Here is a 17,275-nt window from a genome sequence, read left to right as displayed (position 1 = left end):
CATCATCACACACACACACCACAATACATCATCACACACACACACCACAATACATCTTCACACACACCACAACATACCTTCACACACACACCACAATACATCTGATATATATATATATATATATATATATATATATATATATATATATATATATATATATATATATATATATATATATATATATATATATATATATATATATATATATTAGTGTGTGTGCAAAGGGAGATAATCGTCTTTAATATAGTTTTTCTTTTCATATCAAAGACTGTCTGGTACACGCACTGTTAATCAACCATGCAGACCACCACACAGTTTTGGCCACGTGTCGTTGGATCTAATAACGTGCCTCTTTAATTAATTAATCCGATTCAACTAAGGGTCAAACAAGGACTCAGTTGCATAGCCGTATCCGTTCATTGATCTACCATGAATGTTCTTTTACGAAAAATATGAATTATGAAAGCAGTCTGGCTTCTATACCGTTCCAAGATAATATTTATTAACTAATTATATAAAATTAATTAAGGGAATGATGTATATATACAAGATAACATCTGATGGTTTTGGGCTGAGTTCGATTGTTTTGGTTTCAATACTGAGGACAGAAAATGGGGTTTTCATTACTGAAGAGTGGGGTGCTGGTTTATGTTGGGTTGGCGTTGGCTGCTTGTATGAAGGTAAGTTGTGGTGTGTGTGTAAAGGTATGTTGTGGTGTGTGTAAAGGTATGTTGTGGTATGTGTGTGTAAAGGTATGTTGTGGTGTGTGTGTGGAGGTATGTTTTCGTGTGTGTGTGTGTGTAAAGGTATGTTGTGGTGTGTGTGTGTAAAGGTATGTTGTGTGTGTGTAGAGGTATGTTGTGGTGTGTGTCTAAAGGTATGTTGTGGTGTGTGTGTAAAGGTATGTTGTGTTGTGTGTAAAGGTATGTTGTAAGTATGTTTTAAGTTACTTGTAACTACTTAAAGCTATTCCAGACAAAACACTTGAATTGGTTATATCTTTAACACTCTATCTATGTATTGGCTTTTAGATTTCAAGCAAAAATTGGAAACATAAAAGTAATGGTAATTCATTTTTTTCTTCATATTTTTAAAAAATATTGCATGATTTTTTTAAGTCCATATTTTTAGCGCAATTTCCATACGGAAAATTGCGATTATTAACTCGTCATTTCTGGATGTATGAATGGATGGATGTGTGTCCGCAGCTTTAAGTGGTATCTCCTCCTCAACAAAGCAATATCGAGGACTAGTTCCAAAGTAAATATGTTAAGCAAGTTCCAAGGATGATTGTGGGCCAAAAAAAATCCCGGAATTCCTTCCTGGATTTCCCGGAAAGGCCAAAAAACCTCGAACAATTGCAGTTTTTGGTCCATATCTCGGCAACCAGACCACTTAGCGACATGAAACATTTACCAATCGATTCCTGCCATAATTTAGAACAATATTGCCGAAGAAAGTTTTCAAAAATATCCTTTCGTTCGGTCACAAAAAAATAGTTACTACTTTTTTTAACTGAGCATCTTGTAGGCCTAGGAAGAACATTTAAACTGAGCATCGTGTAGGCCTAGGATGATATTTACTACCTTTTTAAACTGAGCATCGTGTAGGCCTACTCGTTAAAATAAAACTATTTCCGTTGATATAGGTTAATATAGTTGTCTTTTTTTAGCGCAAAAAATATCCTTTCGTTCGGTCACAAAAAATTAAAAATTGTTATGGATAACATAAGGAAATTGAGCTTAAATTGTCACTAGACTTTTTATTAACTTGTTTTAGTGTTAGGTGTGATAGTTTAGAGTTAAAAACTCAAAATTAAAAAGTAATATTTGACAATATATGTGACCATTGGGCAAATAAAATTATGGTCAACACTTCATTAGGGTAGTTGGGGCACCACAGAGTGATGTATCTAGGGCTAAGTGTCTGACCACAGCCGGATGCACGCCTATCTTACCCCCCCCCCCCCACTTCAGGACTAACGAAATATAATTTATATAGAACATATATACTTTTATCAGTGTCCGCCCTCCCCCCCCTCCACACACACGAAAGTTTCAAGTGCCAGTCCCCCACTTCCTCCCCCCCCCTCCTCTCCCCCCCCCCCCCCCCTGTAGAAAAACTCTAATAGCAACACTGGCCGAATACCTCCATGTAGTTCACCTTGGTCACAAACAGGTGGCTGTTGAAGTTCATCTAGGAACTCTTGCGCCATGGAAGGTCATACACCCAGTGATGATTGTTTCTTCTTCTTCGTTCTTAATTATTAGTGTTGAAGGGGATCGAGATTTATCTGCCAGTGGGTTTGAACTCGAGACTTTGTTCGAATTTATCAACCATGAGCTTTTTGCCGACTCGACCACGCCTCCAACACAATTAGGCGTTACGTGTCAACTGGTTATGCACCATTGAGGCCATTGACTCCGATTTCAGCCTGCTTTTCTTTTTGGATTTGCTTCCATAGCCTTTGTCCAACCAAGAACAAACTACAATGCAGCAGTTGTTTAATTATGGAGTTGTCTCTCCTAGAAGAGTGGCTGTCCCCAGCTAACGAGCCTCATCTGCCCGAGGGTTCGAACTCGAGACTTTTCGGTTTAGCAACCATGAGCTTTACCGACTCGACCACGCCGACCCCTTTGTTTGATTTTGGAGGTTTTTTTTTTACCTAGATGGGTTGCTGTCCCCAGCTATCGAGCCTCATCTGCCCGAACTCAGGTTCGAACTCAGGACTTTTCTGTTTAACTATACCGACCCGACCACCCCGACCCTACTCTTCTCGACCACCCCCTTCCCAAATTAAACACCCACGTCATAACTTCCCAGACGCCCCACCCTGCGGCTCCCGCCCCATACCTGGCAACGATGCCCTAGACGAAAGATCTCTGTCCCGAGCGTCAAAGATCGTGGGCGGTGTGGAGGCGGTGGCGGGTTCGGAACCCTGGCAGTTCAACATGATGCTGGACGTCTCGCCCGTGGAGGACAAGGACGGGGTGTCCACGTTACACCAGTGTGGGGGAACTATTATCGATGAGTACTGGCTTCTCACTGCCGCTCATTGCTACACGTAGGTTTCGTTGATTTTTTAAAATTTAGTCAATACTTTAAAAATAAACCGGGAGTGATCTCCCCTAAACTTTCTCGAATATTCTTATATAAAATAACAGGGGATGGGAACTCGGGCTATAGACTTCTAGACATGATTTTTAATCCATTTTAAATACTTAAAGTTTTAAAAATAGAATAAAATCTCGTAGACAAATTAATTGCACACCAAGTGAACGCGAATAAAAAAGCGCATAATAGTGCGCAATATTATTAGTACTTTAAAAATTTACATTAGTTTTTTGAGAAATCGGAAGTAGCGTAAATTACTACTTCCGGTCAACGGAAATTACTCAAAATTTAACAGAAGGTAGAGAATTAGATCTTTTACTTACATGTGAAATTTAATTTATCTATCTGAAATAGTACTCAAGTTATAGGCTTTTGAAAAATTCAAAGTAGAAAAAGTACCACTTCCGGTTGTCGGAAATCGCTCAAAAGTTGATACGGATCTACGATTTTGATAAAATACTTATATATGAAATTTCATCAACCTAGCTGTAACGGTACTCAAGTTATCGTGTTTACACATGGACACACACACACACAGACACACACACACACAGACACACAGACATACGGACAAGATTGCAAAATTATGTTTTTCCGTATCAGTGAGATGCAAAACGTCGAGATTTGCAAAAATCTCGATTTTTTTTTTTTGCACGATTACAAGACTTTCTCTATACTTCGTATATACGAGAAAGTAAAAAAGATAAAAATTAGATTTTTAAATTATTAATCATTTTAATGGGACGGAGTGGTCTAGCGGTAGAGAGCTGGATTGCTAACCACTAAGAATCGAATCCGGGTTCAAGTCAGTAGACCGTCCATGAGTCCACCAAACTCGGGTACCTAACTCACGTTAGGGAAAGTAAAGGCGGCTGGGCATATTGCTGACCACACTATCTCTTCATATGCAGAGGTCGCTGAAACAAGTGAACCAGAGGCGTAGCGATGGGGGGGGGGGGGGGGGGCAAGGGGTACATATGTCCCCGGGCGCCGACTTTAGGGGGCGCCAAAATGGGTTGTAAAAACAAATTAAAATGTCATTTTAGCTGCATTTTTGCATTATAAATAGCAAATCGAAAGTTTGACGGGGGGGGGGGGGGGGTGCAAATAAAAAATTTGCTCCCAAGGGGGCGCCAAATTGAAAGTTTGTCCACGGGCGCCGGGAAGGGTCGCTACGCCTCTGAAGTGAACTCTACTTCACTTGCCCCATTGACCGTTAGATTCGAAAGGGGACTTTATCATTTTAATACTCATTATTTAGAGAAAAGAATGGACGAACATATATTTAATTTATTAAGACGCAATTAAGTTCCGTCTTGTGAATTAGTATTTAGCCAGGTGGTGGTAATAAGAAGATTTGTATAAAAATATTAATGAATATTGATTGAACTACTTGTCTGAACAGAAAAACTACCAAAATAACAGTACTCAATGACAAAAATGAACAGGATCTTAAAGAAATAAGCATGTAAGTAATTGTATATTTAAATAGCGAAGTATATTTAATATATATTGAAATGTTAATAAAGTATTGCTTAGAGTAGAGCGCTAGACTGCTAAACGCGAAAGTCTCGAGTTTGAATCCGGGTTTAAGTCAGTAGAACGTCCGTAACTCCGCCCATCTCTGAATGATACTAAAATCAATCAGGTAAAGTAAAGCTGGGCATAGTGCTAACCACACTATCTGTTCATATGCCGAGGTCACAGAAACATGTCAATTCTACTTCACTTGCCCCATGGACCGTCAGGTTCGAAAAGGGAAATCTATATATAAAATGTTACATATGTATATATACTACATAATTATATATTATTATATACAACATTTATTGATAAATATTTAGTTATATATCAATTATAATGCACATACATAGACACACATAAATATATTTGTACATATATTATTATATATAAAAACACACACACATGTACATATAAACAATTTTCAAAGATAAATAAGCGGAGAGAGACTTATTCATGTACTTTATACTCATAAATAAAATTGTGTATACACATTTCAGAAATGTGAACAACTACTACGTTGTTGTCGGTGACTACAGCCTAAAAGAGGATGAGGTGGAACAGGAGAGGTTTGAGGTGGAAGCCTACATCCTACACGAGAACTACGACGCTTCGACCAGTATACACAACCTTTTGTTTTATTTTAATTACCTTTTTTAAAAACTTCTTCGTTCTTAAGGGGTCCCCTTCAACACAATTAAGTTTTACTAGTCAATTTGTTATGCGTCATGGAAGTTAAATTTCGATGTCGGAAAAGGATATTAAGTATACAGGTCAACTTGTTATGCGCCATTGAGACCATTGACTCCGATTTCAGCCTGCTTTTCTTTTTTTTTTTTTTTTTATTTGCTTCCGTAGCCTTCGTCCAACCAAGAACAAACTACAAGGCAGCAGCTGTTTGGTTTTGGAGTTGTCTCTCCTAGAAGAGTTGCTTTCCCCAGCTATCGAGCTGTCGACTCACTTGCCGGGGGTTCGAACCCGAGACTTTTCGGTTCAGCCTAACCGATCCGCACACGCTGAGCTCTCACTGTGAATGATAATACAAAATTACGCAGGTGTAGCATGAACTCAGGTTTACTCTTGTAACATGTATACTATATTTGACATGTTTACTATACATGTCTAAAAAAAAATTTTACCGGCAGAACAAAATGTCATCCTATTGGTAAACTGTCTACCGGCAGAACAAAACTCACCTGTATAACTCTTGTGTCTACCGACAGAACAAAACTCACCTGTATAACTCGTTTGTCTACCGGCAGAACAAAACTCACCTATATAACTCTTTTGTCTACCGGCAGAACAAAACACCTCTATATAACTCGCTTGTCTACCGGCAGAACAAAACTCACCTGTATAACTCGCTTGTCTACCCGGCAGAACAAAACACCTCTGTATAACTCACTTGTCTACCGGCAGATGAAAACGACATCGCCTTGATCAAGATCAAGCCTAACGACGGCCATGGGATACAGTACAGTGACCGCGTCCAGCCTGCCTGCCTGCCTGATGCCGACACGGACTACACCGTGGGGCTGGCCTGTATCATCTCAGGGTGGGGGAATACCAACGGGACAGGTGAGTCCCCACCCTCACCTTTTTGGTTAGCTGAATATTGATTATAGTTCTAGAGCCCTAACCCCAAAATGATTAACATCTTGATGTGGTCTGCGTGGATTAATATTAAGGTTTTCTTAGAGAGAAAGAAAGACTGGGGGGGGGGGGGGGGGGGGGGGGGGGAAAAGAAGGTCAACACAAGACAATTTCTCCGGGGGGGGGGGACTAAATTTTCCTTTGGGGGGGGGGGGGCTCGAAAAGTATATATTTTCTATATTCTAGGCCCTCCCAAGTCCAACGATAGCAAGCCACTGGGAGGTAGGGGCCAGGGGGATTCCAAATATTGCTGTTACGTAACGGGAGACACCTGTCATCTTGGGGATCATAGGTGGGGTAACAACCCCCTAACAGCACACACCCTGCCTACGCCACTGACTGCTCTACATTATGTATCTCTCTCAGTAAATAAACAGAAATGTTTTACATCAGTGTTTTACACCTAGATAAAAAAAAGCTAAATTTGTTTTTAAAATTAGAAAATTTTCTAATACCAAATATTTTTCTCCTGATAATTTTGTAGAGGACGGAGTTGATAATCAGAGTTTCTTCCAGGCATCTCAACCCCCCCCCCCCCCCCCGAACGAAATGAAATTTTTATAATTTATTTAGAAAATATATACTTTAATCAGTGTCCGCCCCCCCCCCCCCCCCCCCCGAAAATTTCAAGTGCCCCCCTTCCCCGGAGAAAAAAGTCTGGAAGAAACACTGTTGATAATCCAACAATCTTGCTTTTAAACAAGAAAATTTTCTAATACCAAATATTTTTTCTCACGATAATTTTGTAGAGGACGGAGTTGATAATCCAACAATCTTGCAAGACGCCGTGGTCCCCATCTTAGCAGACGACGATTGCACCAAGTTCTATGAGAACACTGAGGATAAATTCAACAAGGAAACGATGCTGTGTGCGGGTTACCGTGAGGGGGGCGTTGACACATGCCAGGGGGACAGTGGTGGGCCTCTGGTCTGTAATGTAAATGGTAAGTTCATTGGTGGGCCTCTGGTCTGTAATGGTGGGCCTCTGATCTGTAATGGTGGGCCTCTGGTCTGTAATGTAAATGGTAAGTTCATTGGTGGGCCTCTGGTCTGTAATGGTGGGCCTCTGATCTGTAATGGTGGGCCTCTGGTCTGTAATGTAAATGGTAAGTTCATTGGTGGGCCTCTGGTCTGTAATGGTGGGCCTCTGATCTGTAATGGTGGGCCTCTGGTCTGTAATGTAAATGGTAAGTTCATTGGTGGGCCTCTGGTCTGTAATGGTGGGCCTCTGGTCTGTAATGGTGGGCCTCTGGTCTGTAATGGTGGGCCTCTGGTCTGTAATGGTGGGCCTCTGGTCTGTAATGGTGGGCCTCTGGTCTGTAATGGTGGGCCTCTGGTCTGTAATGTAAATGGTAAGTTCATTGGTGGGCCTCTGGTCTGTAATGGTGGGCCTCTGGTCTGTAATGGTGGGCCTCTGGTCTGTAATGGTGGGCCTCTGGTCTGTAATGGTGGGCCTCTGGTCTGTAATGGTGGGCCTCTGGTCTGTAATGGTGGGCCTCTGGTCTGTAATGTAAATGGTAAGTTCATTGGTGGGCCTCTGGTCTGTAATGGTGGGCCTCTGGTCTGTAATGGTGGGCCTCTGGTCTGTAATGTAAATGGTAAGTTCATTGGTGGGCCTCTGGTCTGTAATGGTGGGCCTCTGGTCTGTAATGGTGGGCCTCTGGTCTGTAATGGTGGGCCTCTGGTCTGTAATGTAAATGGTAAGTTCATTGGTGGGCCTCTGGTCTGTAATGGTGGGCCTCTGGTCTGTAATGGTGGGCCTCTGGTCTGTAATGGTGGGCCTCTGGTCTGTAATGTAAATGGTAAGTTCATTGGTGGGCCTCTGGTCTGTAATGGTGGGCCTCTGGTCTGTAATGGTGGGCCTCTGGTCTGTAATGGTGGGCCTCTGGTCTGTAATGGTGGGCCTCTGGTCTGTAATGGTGGGCCTCTGGTCTGTAATGTAAATGGTAAGTTCATTGGTGGGCCTCTGGTCTGTAATGTTAATGGTAAGTTCATTGGTGGGCCTCTGGTCTGTAATGTTAATGGTAAGTTCATTGGTGGGCCTCTGGTCTGTAATGGTGGGCCTCTGGTCTGTAATGGTGGGCCTCTGGTCTGTAATGGTGGGCCTCTGGTCTGTAATGTTAATGGTAAGTTCATTGGTGGGCCTCTGGTCTGTAATGTTAATGGTGAGTAAATTGGTGGGCCTCTAGTCTGTAATGGTGGGCCTCTGGTCTGTAATGTTAATAGTAATTGGTGGGCCTCTCGTCTGTAATGTTAATGGTAATTGGTGGGCCTCTCGTCTGTAATATGAATGGTGAGTTAATTGGTGGGCCTCTAGTGTGTAACGTCAATAGTAATTAGTGGGCCTGACAATGTGTGGCCCTCTCATTTTTAACGTTAATGGTAAATTGTGGTCCACGTCTCTAATATTAAACGTATTCTGTGGGCCCCTGTTATGTAATATCAATGGATCTCCTGAACTATTAAATGACTCTTTTCATTAGGTATGGGACCAATTGATAAGAAAATACGAAAGGGTTGTGCATTTTTTTTTAATTTTACACCGAGGTTTTTACAATACTAATAGAGTAAATTTTTATAGTTACTCTTTCGAACCTGACGGCCCAATGAGCAGGTGTAGTAGAGTTCACATCTTTCTGTGACCACGGTGGGGATAGAAATTAGGAGAAATTAGGGACGTCCTACGGACTCGAGCCCGGGATCCGAACTCAAGACTTCCAGCTTAGCGGTCGAACGCTCTAGCGTTCGACCATGTCATTCCACACTGTATTTTTTTTTAAATTTAAGTGAAATATAAATTAAAAGTATAGCTCCTAAAATATTTTATTAGAAATACTACTAAATTTCTTTGCATTGTTTTAATTAACACATTCGGACAACCACTTAATTTAAAAAATGAGGTGCTTTTTTTTCTTTGCAAGGCGCATACACAGTTTTAGGCGTGACGTCATTCGGCGAAGGGTGCGCCCAGCCCGGGTACCCCGGAATCTACACCCGAGTACAGAGTTACCTGGACTGGATTGCTGCAACTATCGAGAAAAACAGTAGTGATGGCGGCTACGATTACTAGTTCACTCGATCTGAAACAGAGGCGTAGCGGCGGGGGGGGGGGGTACCCTAGGGGGCGCCAAAATGGGATGGAAAAAATTAAAAGCTCATTTTAGCTGCAGTTTTGCATTATAAATATAAAGAATATAATGGGGGGGGGCGCCAAATTGAAAGTTTGTCCTCTTGCACCGGGAAGGGTCGCTACGCCTCTGATCTGAAATGTAATCGTATTTTGGCTGATAAAGTTAAAACAGTTAAAATAAAGTCTTCACCTGTTTTTAATACCTAAAATTTGAGTTAAGCTTTTGTTAAATGTATTCGTCTTTTAGCTGCAAATAACTACATGTGGGCTTCAACGCTTTCAATAAATTTTGAAGAAAATTATGGGTTTTTTTCGTGAATTTGAGATAAAACGAATAACTTTTAGTTTTACATTTTTTTTAAATAAAACAAATAGGCCTACATCAACGTATGTGTGTTTGTTTGTTTAGTCTGTTACATAATTCAAAAATTTACAAAAACCATTTTACCATCGCAAATTAGTTGACTGTGAGAGGGGGTGGGGGTTGGAAGCAGTGGCGTTGCGAGGTCGGGTGTCACCCGGTGCGGCACTTAATGGTGTCACCCCCCCAGAGGCGTAGCGACCCTTCCCGGGGACAAACTTTCAAATTTTTGATTTGCCACCCCCTCAAACTTTCGATTTGCACCCCCCCCCCCCAAACTTTCGATTTGCACCCCCCCCCTCAAGTTTTTCTCTATATAATTTGCTATTTTTTGCCTTGGTGTCACCCCCCTAAATGGTGTCACCCGGTGCGGTCCGCACCCCCTGCCCCCCCCCCCCGCCCCCTCGCTACGCCTCTGGTTGGAAGTGGGGCTGGAGGTGGGGCCATCCAAGAGACCTAAGACAAGTATAAACGTGTTGATGTTTGGAGGATGATGTGTATGAAGGTCTCTATCGCATCGGTTAGCCGTTTTATAGAAATATGATTATCTGAAAATAGAATACTTTTTTAAAAATAATATTAAATTTTAAAAAGGAGGAAAATTAACCAAATTTTTTTTCCGCCTCAGACATGTAGTTTACAGCGTCAGTTTGCATTGCATGTTCGCTTTAGTATTGGAGTTTTTAACCAATTTTTTTTTTTTAAATGTTAAAGGGATTTCTTTTAATTTAGTTTGTTTCAAAAACAAATCACACAAATACACAGACAACCTTGAAGGCAACATTTTGTACTGTCAAAATGTATACCACATGCAACACTGAGATTTTGCAAAACAAAATCTTCCATACAGCATACCCATGCAGAATCTCACTTCGTAGAGAGACCCGCACTTTGGTAATGTTGCAAGTTCTTTTGTTTTTAGACTACCTACTACACCACGTTTTAAATAAACCGGGAGTCATCATCATCATCATTTTTTGTGGCCCCTGGAGAGCAAAGTGCTGCACCCACATATTTCCAGCGGACTCGGTTTTGGTCTGCCCCCTTTATCTGTGCCCATGTGAGCCCAGCTGTTTTCGCCTCTTCTACAACCGTTCTTCTCCATGTCTTCCTTGGCCGGCCAAGTTCCCATCCCCTGTTGTTTTATGTAAGAATTTTCGAGAAAGTTTAGGGGAGATCACTCCCGGTTTATTTAATCAATCCATTTTAAATACTTACACTTTTTAAAATAGAATAAAATCTTATAGAAAAAAGAATTGCACACCAAGTGAACGCCAAATAAAATGTGGATAATAGTGCGTAATATTATTAGTACTTTATAAATTCACATTTCAAAATTTGGCAGAAGGCAGAGAATTAGATTTTTTACTTACATGTGAAATTTCATTTATCTATCTGACATATTACTCAAATTATAGGCTTTTGAAAAATTCAAAGTAGAAAAAGTTCCACTTCCGGTTATCAGAAATCGCTCAAAAGTTGATGCGGATCTACGATTTTGATATAATACTTATAATAGAGTCCTTGCAAACACGTGATCTAAATCACGTGATACCTACGCCCGCCGCCACAGTGGTGTACATCAGACGTAAACACAATCAGCTGTTCGCCAGCGCTGGACGTGTTCACCAGCGCTGGACGTGTTCACTATATGTAAAGAACCGCACCCGCGGAAAAGGAAAAATATGTTAAAAAACTTGAACTCTTAGGAATTGAAGATCCTTATACTGTTATTGACAGTTTCGTGGATAATATAAATATGTGGACAAAATTTCTAAATAGAAATACTGTTAGTAATACCGTTTGCGTTTAGAGTTTAAGTAGACGAAGCTGATCAAATGCAGTAATATATTATAGGTTATCTACTGTAGCAAACGTGAGACCACTTAACTCCTACAAAACCCACACTACAACGGCTAATATAATCCATGGGTAATAACCAATCTGGGTAGCATGTTATACAATTTAAGACCCTTATAATCCAGCAGGAAAGTAATCAGACACATTAATACTGACGTTCAACCCTCATGATGGCTGCCCCCACCTGTATCTAGCCCACAATAAAACCAAAGAGGAGTCTGCCCTGCCCTCCCCTGAAGATGTCTCACCTCCGTGATACCCAGCCCCACAGAGATAGTATTTCTTATATACTTTTGACCCTCAGGGCCCAGCAGGGAGAACAAAGGGGAAAGTCCCACTGCTCTCCCCTCAACATTTCTCACCTCGGTGTCATGTTATGTCATTTATAGCACACATGGCTTATCAGGGGAAAGCATTAAGGCATTAAGAATCTTAACTCTGGACAGCTACACACTAGTATACTAGCTACACACTAGGTGCCTACTGTAAACTACTAGACTGTAGGCACTATGTAGACCTGCAATTGTATCAATTGTAGACTGGGTCCATTGTTATTATTCTAAACCATCTCACTTATAATGTTTCTAGCTTGATTTGTTTCTTTTATAAACAGTGGATTTAAAAAAAAATTAGCCTAATCATTAACCAAATAATAATAATGTGGTTATTTGTTGTTGGCTGGTATGATCTAGATTGTACTACTAGGCTACAAAAACTTAGTAGACCAATTACTAGATATGAATTTGAATTTAATTAAACTCAGTCCAGTATCAGATACATATTGCTGTAAAAAGACAACAAAGTAGGTAGGCCTTAGTAATTTATTAAAGCCTTCTACTACAATAATATCAACTACATGCTTGTATAAAGTTTTTACAATTTAATTTAAGTAGCAGATTCTAGATCTAAGTCTAGTCATACAATCTATTTCAATTTCAGAAAATTTCGTTTGCTAAAAAAATGATTAGATAATAGAGCGAGATTTTAGATCTTAGAGACAATTAAATGCTTTATTAGGCCTATTATGACTACTTTTGATTTATTATGGGTGTATTTTGAATCGAATGTAGATCTAAAGTAATTAAATTTAAGTAAAGAAGTAGATTCTAGATTCTATGTCTACCCAGCGGAGCCAGGTATTAGGCCTACTATTAGATCTTATTATTCTTATTATTACTTTTGACTTTTTCTTTTACTATTAGTATTTGTGAAGGTCGAGCATATTTGTTTTATTAATAGTTATCTTTTATAATTAAAATGAAGTTTATTATTTTACTGTCCTTACCTGAAACAAAGTATCGAGAACTGCATTTGATCAGATTCGTCTACTTTAACTCTAAACGCAAACAGTATTACTAACAGTATTTTTATTTAGAAATTGTGTCCACATATTTATATTATCTACGAAACTGTCAATAACAGTACAAGGATCTTCAATTCCTAAGAGTTCAAGTTTTTTAACATATTTTTCCTTTTCCGCGGGTGCGGTTCTTTACATATAGTGAACGCGTCCAGCGCTGGTGAACACGTCCAGCGCTGGCGAACAGCTGATTGTGTTTACGTCTGGTGTACACCACTGTGGCGGCGGGCGTAGGTATCACGAACGGACGTGACGTCATATGAAAGGACCCTATAATCAACCTAGCTGTAACGATACTAAAGTTATCGTGTTTCACACACACAGACACACACACATACACACACACAGACATACGGAAAAGATTGTAAAACTATGTTTTTCCGACTCAGGGAGGTGTAAAACGTCGAGATTTGCAAAAATCTCGATTTTTTTTTTTTTGCACGATTACAAGAGTTTTTATATAGGCCTACTTCGTATTTTTCGTCAGTTTGCCTTGCGTGTTCGCTTTAGTATTACAGTTTTCATCATCGGTTTGTGAGGACTGCTACAGATTTACAAAAGTAATATTTCTTTCTTACTTGTAGCCTACTTTCATTCATTTAAGATGGTTTACTTATACATAGATCTAATTTAAAATTATTTAATGCCATCACAAGATGCTCTACAGTTTGTGGTGATGCAAGACACGCAGCAAGCATGTTTTTTTAACACGTTTTTCTTAACTCAGCTTCGCGTTTGTTTGTTTGTTTGTTGTTAAAATTGACATCGAAAATTAGCCCACTTCTGATTGCTCTAGAGACCTGAAATTTGGCATGCATGCTACTTTCGCCTAACAATTTCAGATGCAATCATAAAAACTAGCAATTAGTGACCGTAATTAGCTTAATTTAATTACGCCCTAAGGACCATAAAATTGAGGACATGATTTCTAAAGATACCGACAAGACTTGAGGCCTATTGACACAGTTACTTCGGCCCCAATCGATGTGAGCGCGCTGGCCGTGATCGTATAGTGGTTAGTACTTCGCGTTGTGGCCGCGACAACCCAGGTTCGAATCCTGGTCGCTCAAGATTTTTAGTCCGTGTATTTATAAACACTTTTTAAAAAACCACGTTTTTTATGTGTAGCAACGGACTAAAAAGGAGAACGGACACGGTAACACATTGTTAACGGTGACACGGTTGGTACGCTGGGCATGCTAAAATACACATAAACACGTTTTTCCTTAACTCAGCTTCGCGTTTATTTGTTTGTTTATGGGAGATTTGATCACGTGATTCGTGAGTAGATCTCCACGCCAGCAACGTAAATTACACCCTTTCTCTGTTTAAAGCGTATCGGTCGCTCAAGATTTTTTTAGTCCGTGTATTTAAAAACACTTAGTCAAGTCATACTTAATCAAGTGATTAGATAAAGTAGAAAATAAACTATATAAGAAACTTTTTAAAAACCACGTTTTTCATGTGTAGCAACGGACTAAAAAGGAGAAAATAAAATACTTAAAAAAAAACTTTTTAAAAAACCACGTTTTTCTTGTGGACTAAAAAGTAGAAAATAACTATTTACATACATTTGATGACAAAAAACGTGGGTCGGGCAGATGGGTCGGGAAATTTGATGGTGAACGTACCCACGTTTTTTGTCATCAAATGTATGTAAATAGTTATTTTCTACTTTTTAGTCCACAAGAAAAACGTGGTTTTTTAAAAAGTTTTTTTTTAAGTATTTTATTTTTTTTGCTTCGGTATATTTTGGAGGCTGTGTACGCTTCAGAGTGTTCTGTGCCATTATTGTAACTGCTTGCTGTGCAAGCTCATGCATCTTGTTGGTCCATGTAACTGTTTTTTTTTTAAAATTCAATTGTTTAACATGAGAAATCGAATCGATAAGCATTGATCAATCTGTATATTTACAACTTTAAATATTAAGTACCTAACATCTCTATTGTTGGGTTGGATTTTTAAACTAGAGCCAAATGATAATTCTAATATTATATGAATTACTCAGGTTAGGTAAAATGTATATGAGTATTTAATGCCCATTTTTAAACAATTAACAAACAATGATCTTCAAATTCTTTTTTGTTACTATTAAAAATCCTCGTATTCTTAACAAATTTTATGAACCCAGTTTTAGGTTGTGACCCTTTTGTTATTTTAAATTTATAAATGGGAGACAACTGACGCAAATTAATATTTATTATTAAGTTAATAGTTTTCTCAGCATTTAATGTTCTACGAGTTGACAATAAAGAACACCACGCTCCCGTCCCCACCCCCTCCATCTGCACACATCGTGTGGGGGGGGGGGGTGGCACTGGAAATTTGGGGAGGGGGTGGACACTTTTAAAAATATATATTTTCCATATAAATTCCATTTCGTTCGAAGAGATGCCTGGAAGAAACACTGATCGTTACAAGGAGTCGGACAACCATATCTTCCCTCTCCTAAGAATGTGACGTCATTTATAAACGATCACTAAACAGTGAATTCGTTTATCTCACAGGTTTTAATGATTAAAATGATCATTTTTTTTTTAAATAATAAAAACGTTTCTAATAACAAGCATATTAAATGTCTATTCCGCCCCGGGCGCCGCAATAGGTCGCTACGCCTCTGATTAGAGTAAACACCACTTCAGGTTATCGGAAATCGTCCTAAAGTTGACAGAACTCTTTGCATACACTCGATTTAGTGTTTTTTCCGCGATTACAATGCACTCTTTATATTCCGTATACGATAAGGTCGGATTGTGTAAAATGGCGAAAACTGTCAAAATATCGGTTGATATTCAGCACGATGCAAATACACCTCTATACGCGTGGTCGAGTCGGTAAAGCTCATGGTTGCTAACCGAAAAGTCTCGAGTTCGAACCCTCGGGCAGATGAGGCTCGTTAGCTGGGGACAGCCACTCTTCTAGGAGAGACAACTCCAAAATCAAACAACTTCTGCCTTATAGTTTGTTCTTGGTTGGACAAAGGCTATGGAAGCAAATCCATAAAGAAAAGCAGGCTGAAACCTACACTATCTACCTCTTTCCAGTCTTAAACCTATTTCTAAATTTTGCTTAACTTCCGTTTTCACTGCGACCAACGCTTTTCTTTTTAGTTATTTAAAAAGTAGTTCTGTATTGAATAGGCGTATTTAGGCCTAAAGAAAATAATGTATTTTCTACTTTTTAGTGCATGAAAAGTCTGAAAGAAACACTGCCGCGAAGGGCTTAGAGCTAAGCTCTAAAAGGCGTGTTGTTTGTTTTTTTTACATACGGGCTTTTTTGGTCGGTAACAAAAATGGGTCTACACCGACCTAGTTTCTCAAAAAATGTTTTGTACTGTTACAAACTGACATAAACAAGTTATCGCTGGCTGGTTTACTTATGCCATTGTCAGTATTTTCTTCTTTTTAAATGTATTAGTTTACTTCACTACTAGACCTAGATGTATTAACCTAATAATATTAGTTAGGCAATAATTAGACCTATTTATTTAGATTTAGTATAGGCCAATAGATCTTCTTGTTTCTAGGTAAAACTCCATTTTAGCGTATTTTAATTTTTTTTTTATTCCCAGTTTCACGTTTACTTTACCACCTCCAGTTGAGCGTAGTACTAGATCTACTACTACTAGATCTAGATCTACTAGACTAGATCTACTTAGTACTACTAATCTAGTTAGTAGTTAGCGTATACTATTTAGTAGGCCTATTTACTATTTATTTAGGCCTAGGCCTATAGTATTTCATTATAAACTAAGCTTTATACTACCGAAACATACAAAAACGTTAGGAAAACATTGTGCTTATTAAATATTAACTTCTTATTATTTCTTTATGAATTTAAGTTTTTGATAATTTACCTTTGTCAAAACTTTTACTTGGGTCTGACCACACTATCGCTTCATATGCTGAGAAGACAGATACGGGTGAACTCTACTTCACCTGTCCCATGTCCCGCCAAGTCCCGATAGGCAACTTTATCATTCACATCTAAAAAAATGAAAAAAAAATTAACATTTACATGATGTGTCTCGAAATCGTACCACCCGCATGGTAATTAATTATTATTATTATTTCAAATTAAATTTTATCCCAAATTAGCCATTTCCATAGATTTATATAAAACTAGACTTACCCGGTCATCCCTTGGATAACTGTAGGTTTCGGGGATCATCCATAAATGACATCAAGTCTGTCACTTATCATCACAAAATAACCAGACCTCACATTCAAAAAGACGTTTTTTATCTTTTAAAAACACCGATTTCGGCTGAGCATAG

The 17,275-nt window shown here is 39.2% G+C and overlaps 1 protein-coding gene across 1 annotated transcript; it reads left to right on the top strand.

Moving 5' to 3' along the window:
* Positions 1-2,213: 2,213 nt before the first annotated feature.
* On the top strand, positions 2,214-9,376 carry LOC131956918 (serine protease 30-like). Its single transcript, XM_059321551.1, has 7 exons — positions 2,214-2,220; positions 2,824-3,064; positions 4,520-4,582; positions 5,136-5,254; positions 6,055-6,213; positions 7,038-7,232; positions 9,210-9,376. The coding sequence occupies exons 1-7, from the start codon at positions 2,214-2,216 to the stop codon at positions 9,356-9,358; spliced, it is 933 nt and encodes a 310-aa protein (XP_059177534.1). The 3' UTR covers positions 9,359-9,376.
* Positions 9,377-17,275: the final 7,899 nt, after the last annotated feature.

Source organism: Physella acuta, unplaced genomic scaffold (assembly GCF_028476545.2).
Source record: "Physella acuta isolate Inbredline_101_S28 unplaced genomic scaffold, ASM2847654v3 ptg001185l, whole genome shotgun sequence".
Classification (NCBI taxonomy): Eukaryota; Metazoa; Mollusca; class Gastropoda; family Physidae; genus Physella; species Physella acuta.
This window is presented reverse-complemented; position numbering and strand designations above follow the sequence as displayed.

Excerpts from the sequence above, each read along its gene's own strand:
- LOC131956918 (XM_059321551.1), top strand. Across the intron at positions 3,065-4,519 it reads ACTGCCGCTCATTGCTACAC|AAAAACTACCAAAATAACAG; the intron begins GTAGGTTTCGTT and ends TTGTCTGAACAG. Across the intron at positions 7,233-9,209 it reads TCTGGTCTGTAATGTAAATG|GCGCATACACAGTTTTAGGC; the intron begins GTAAGTTCATTG and ends TTTCTTTGCAAG.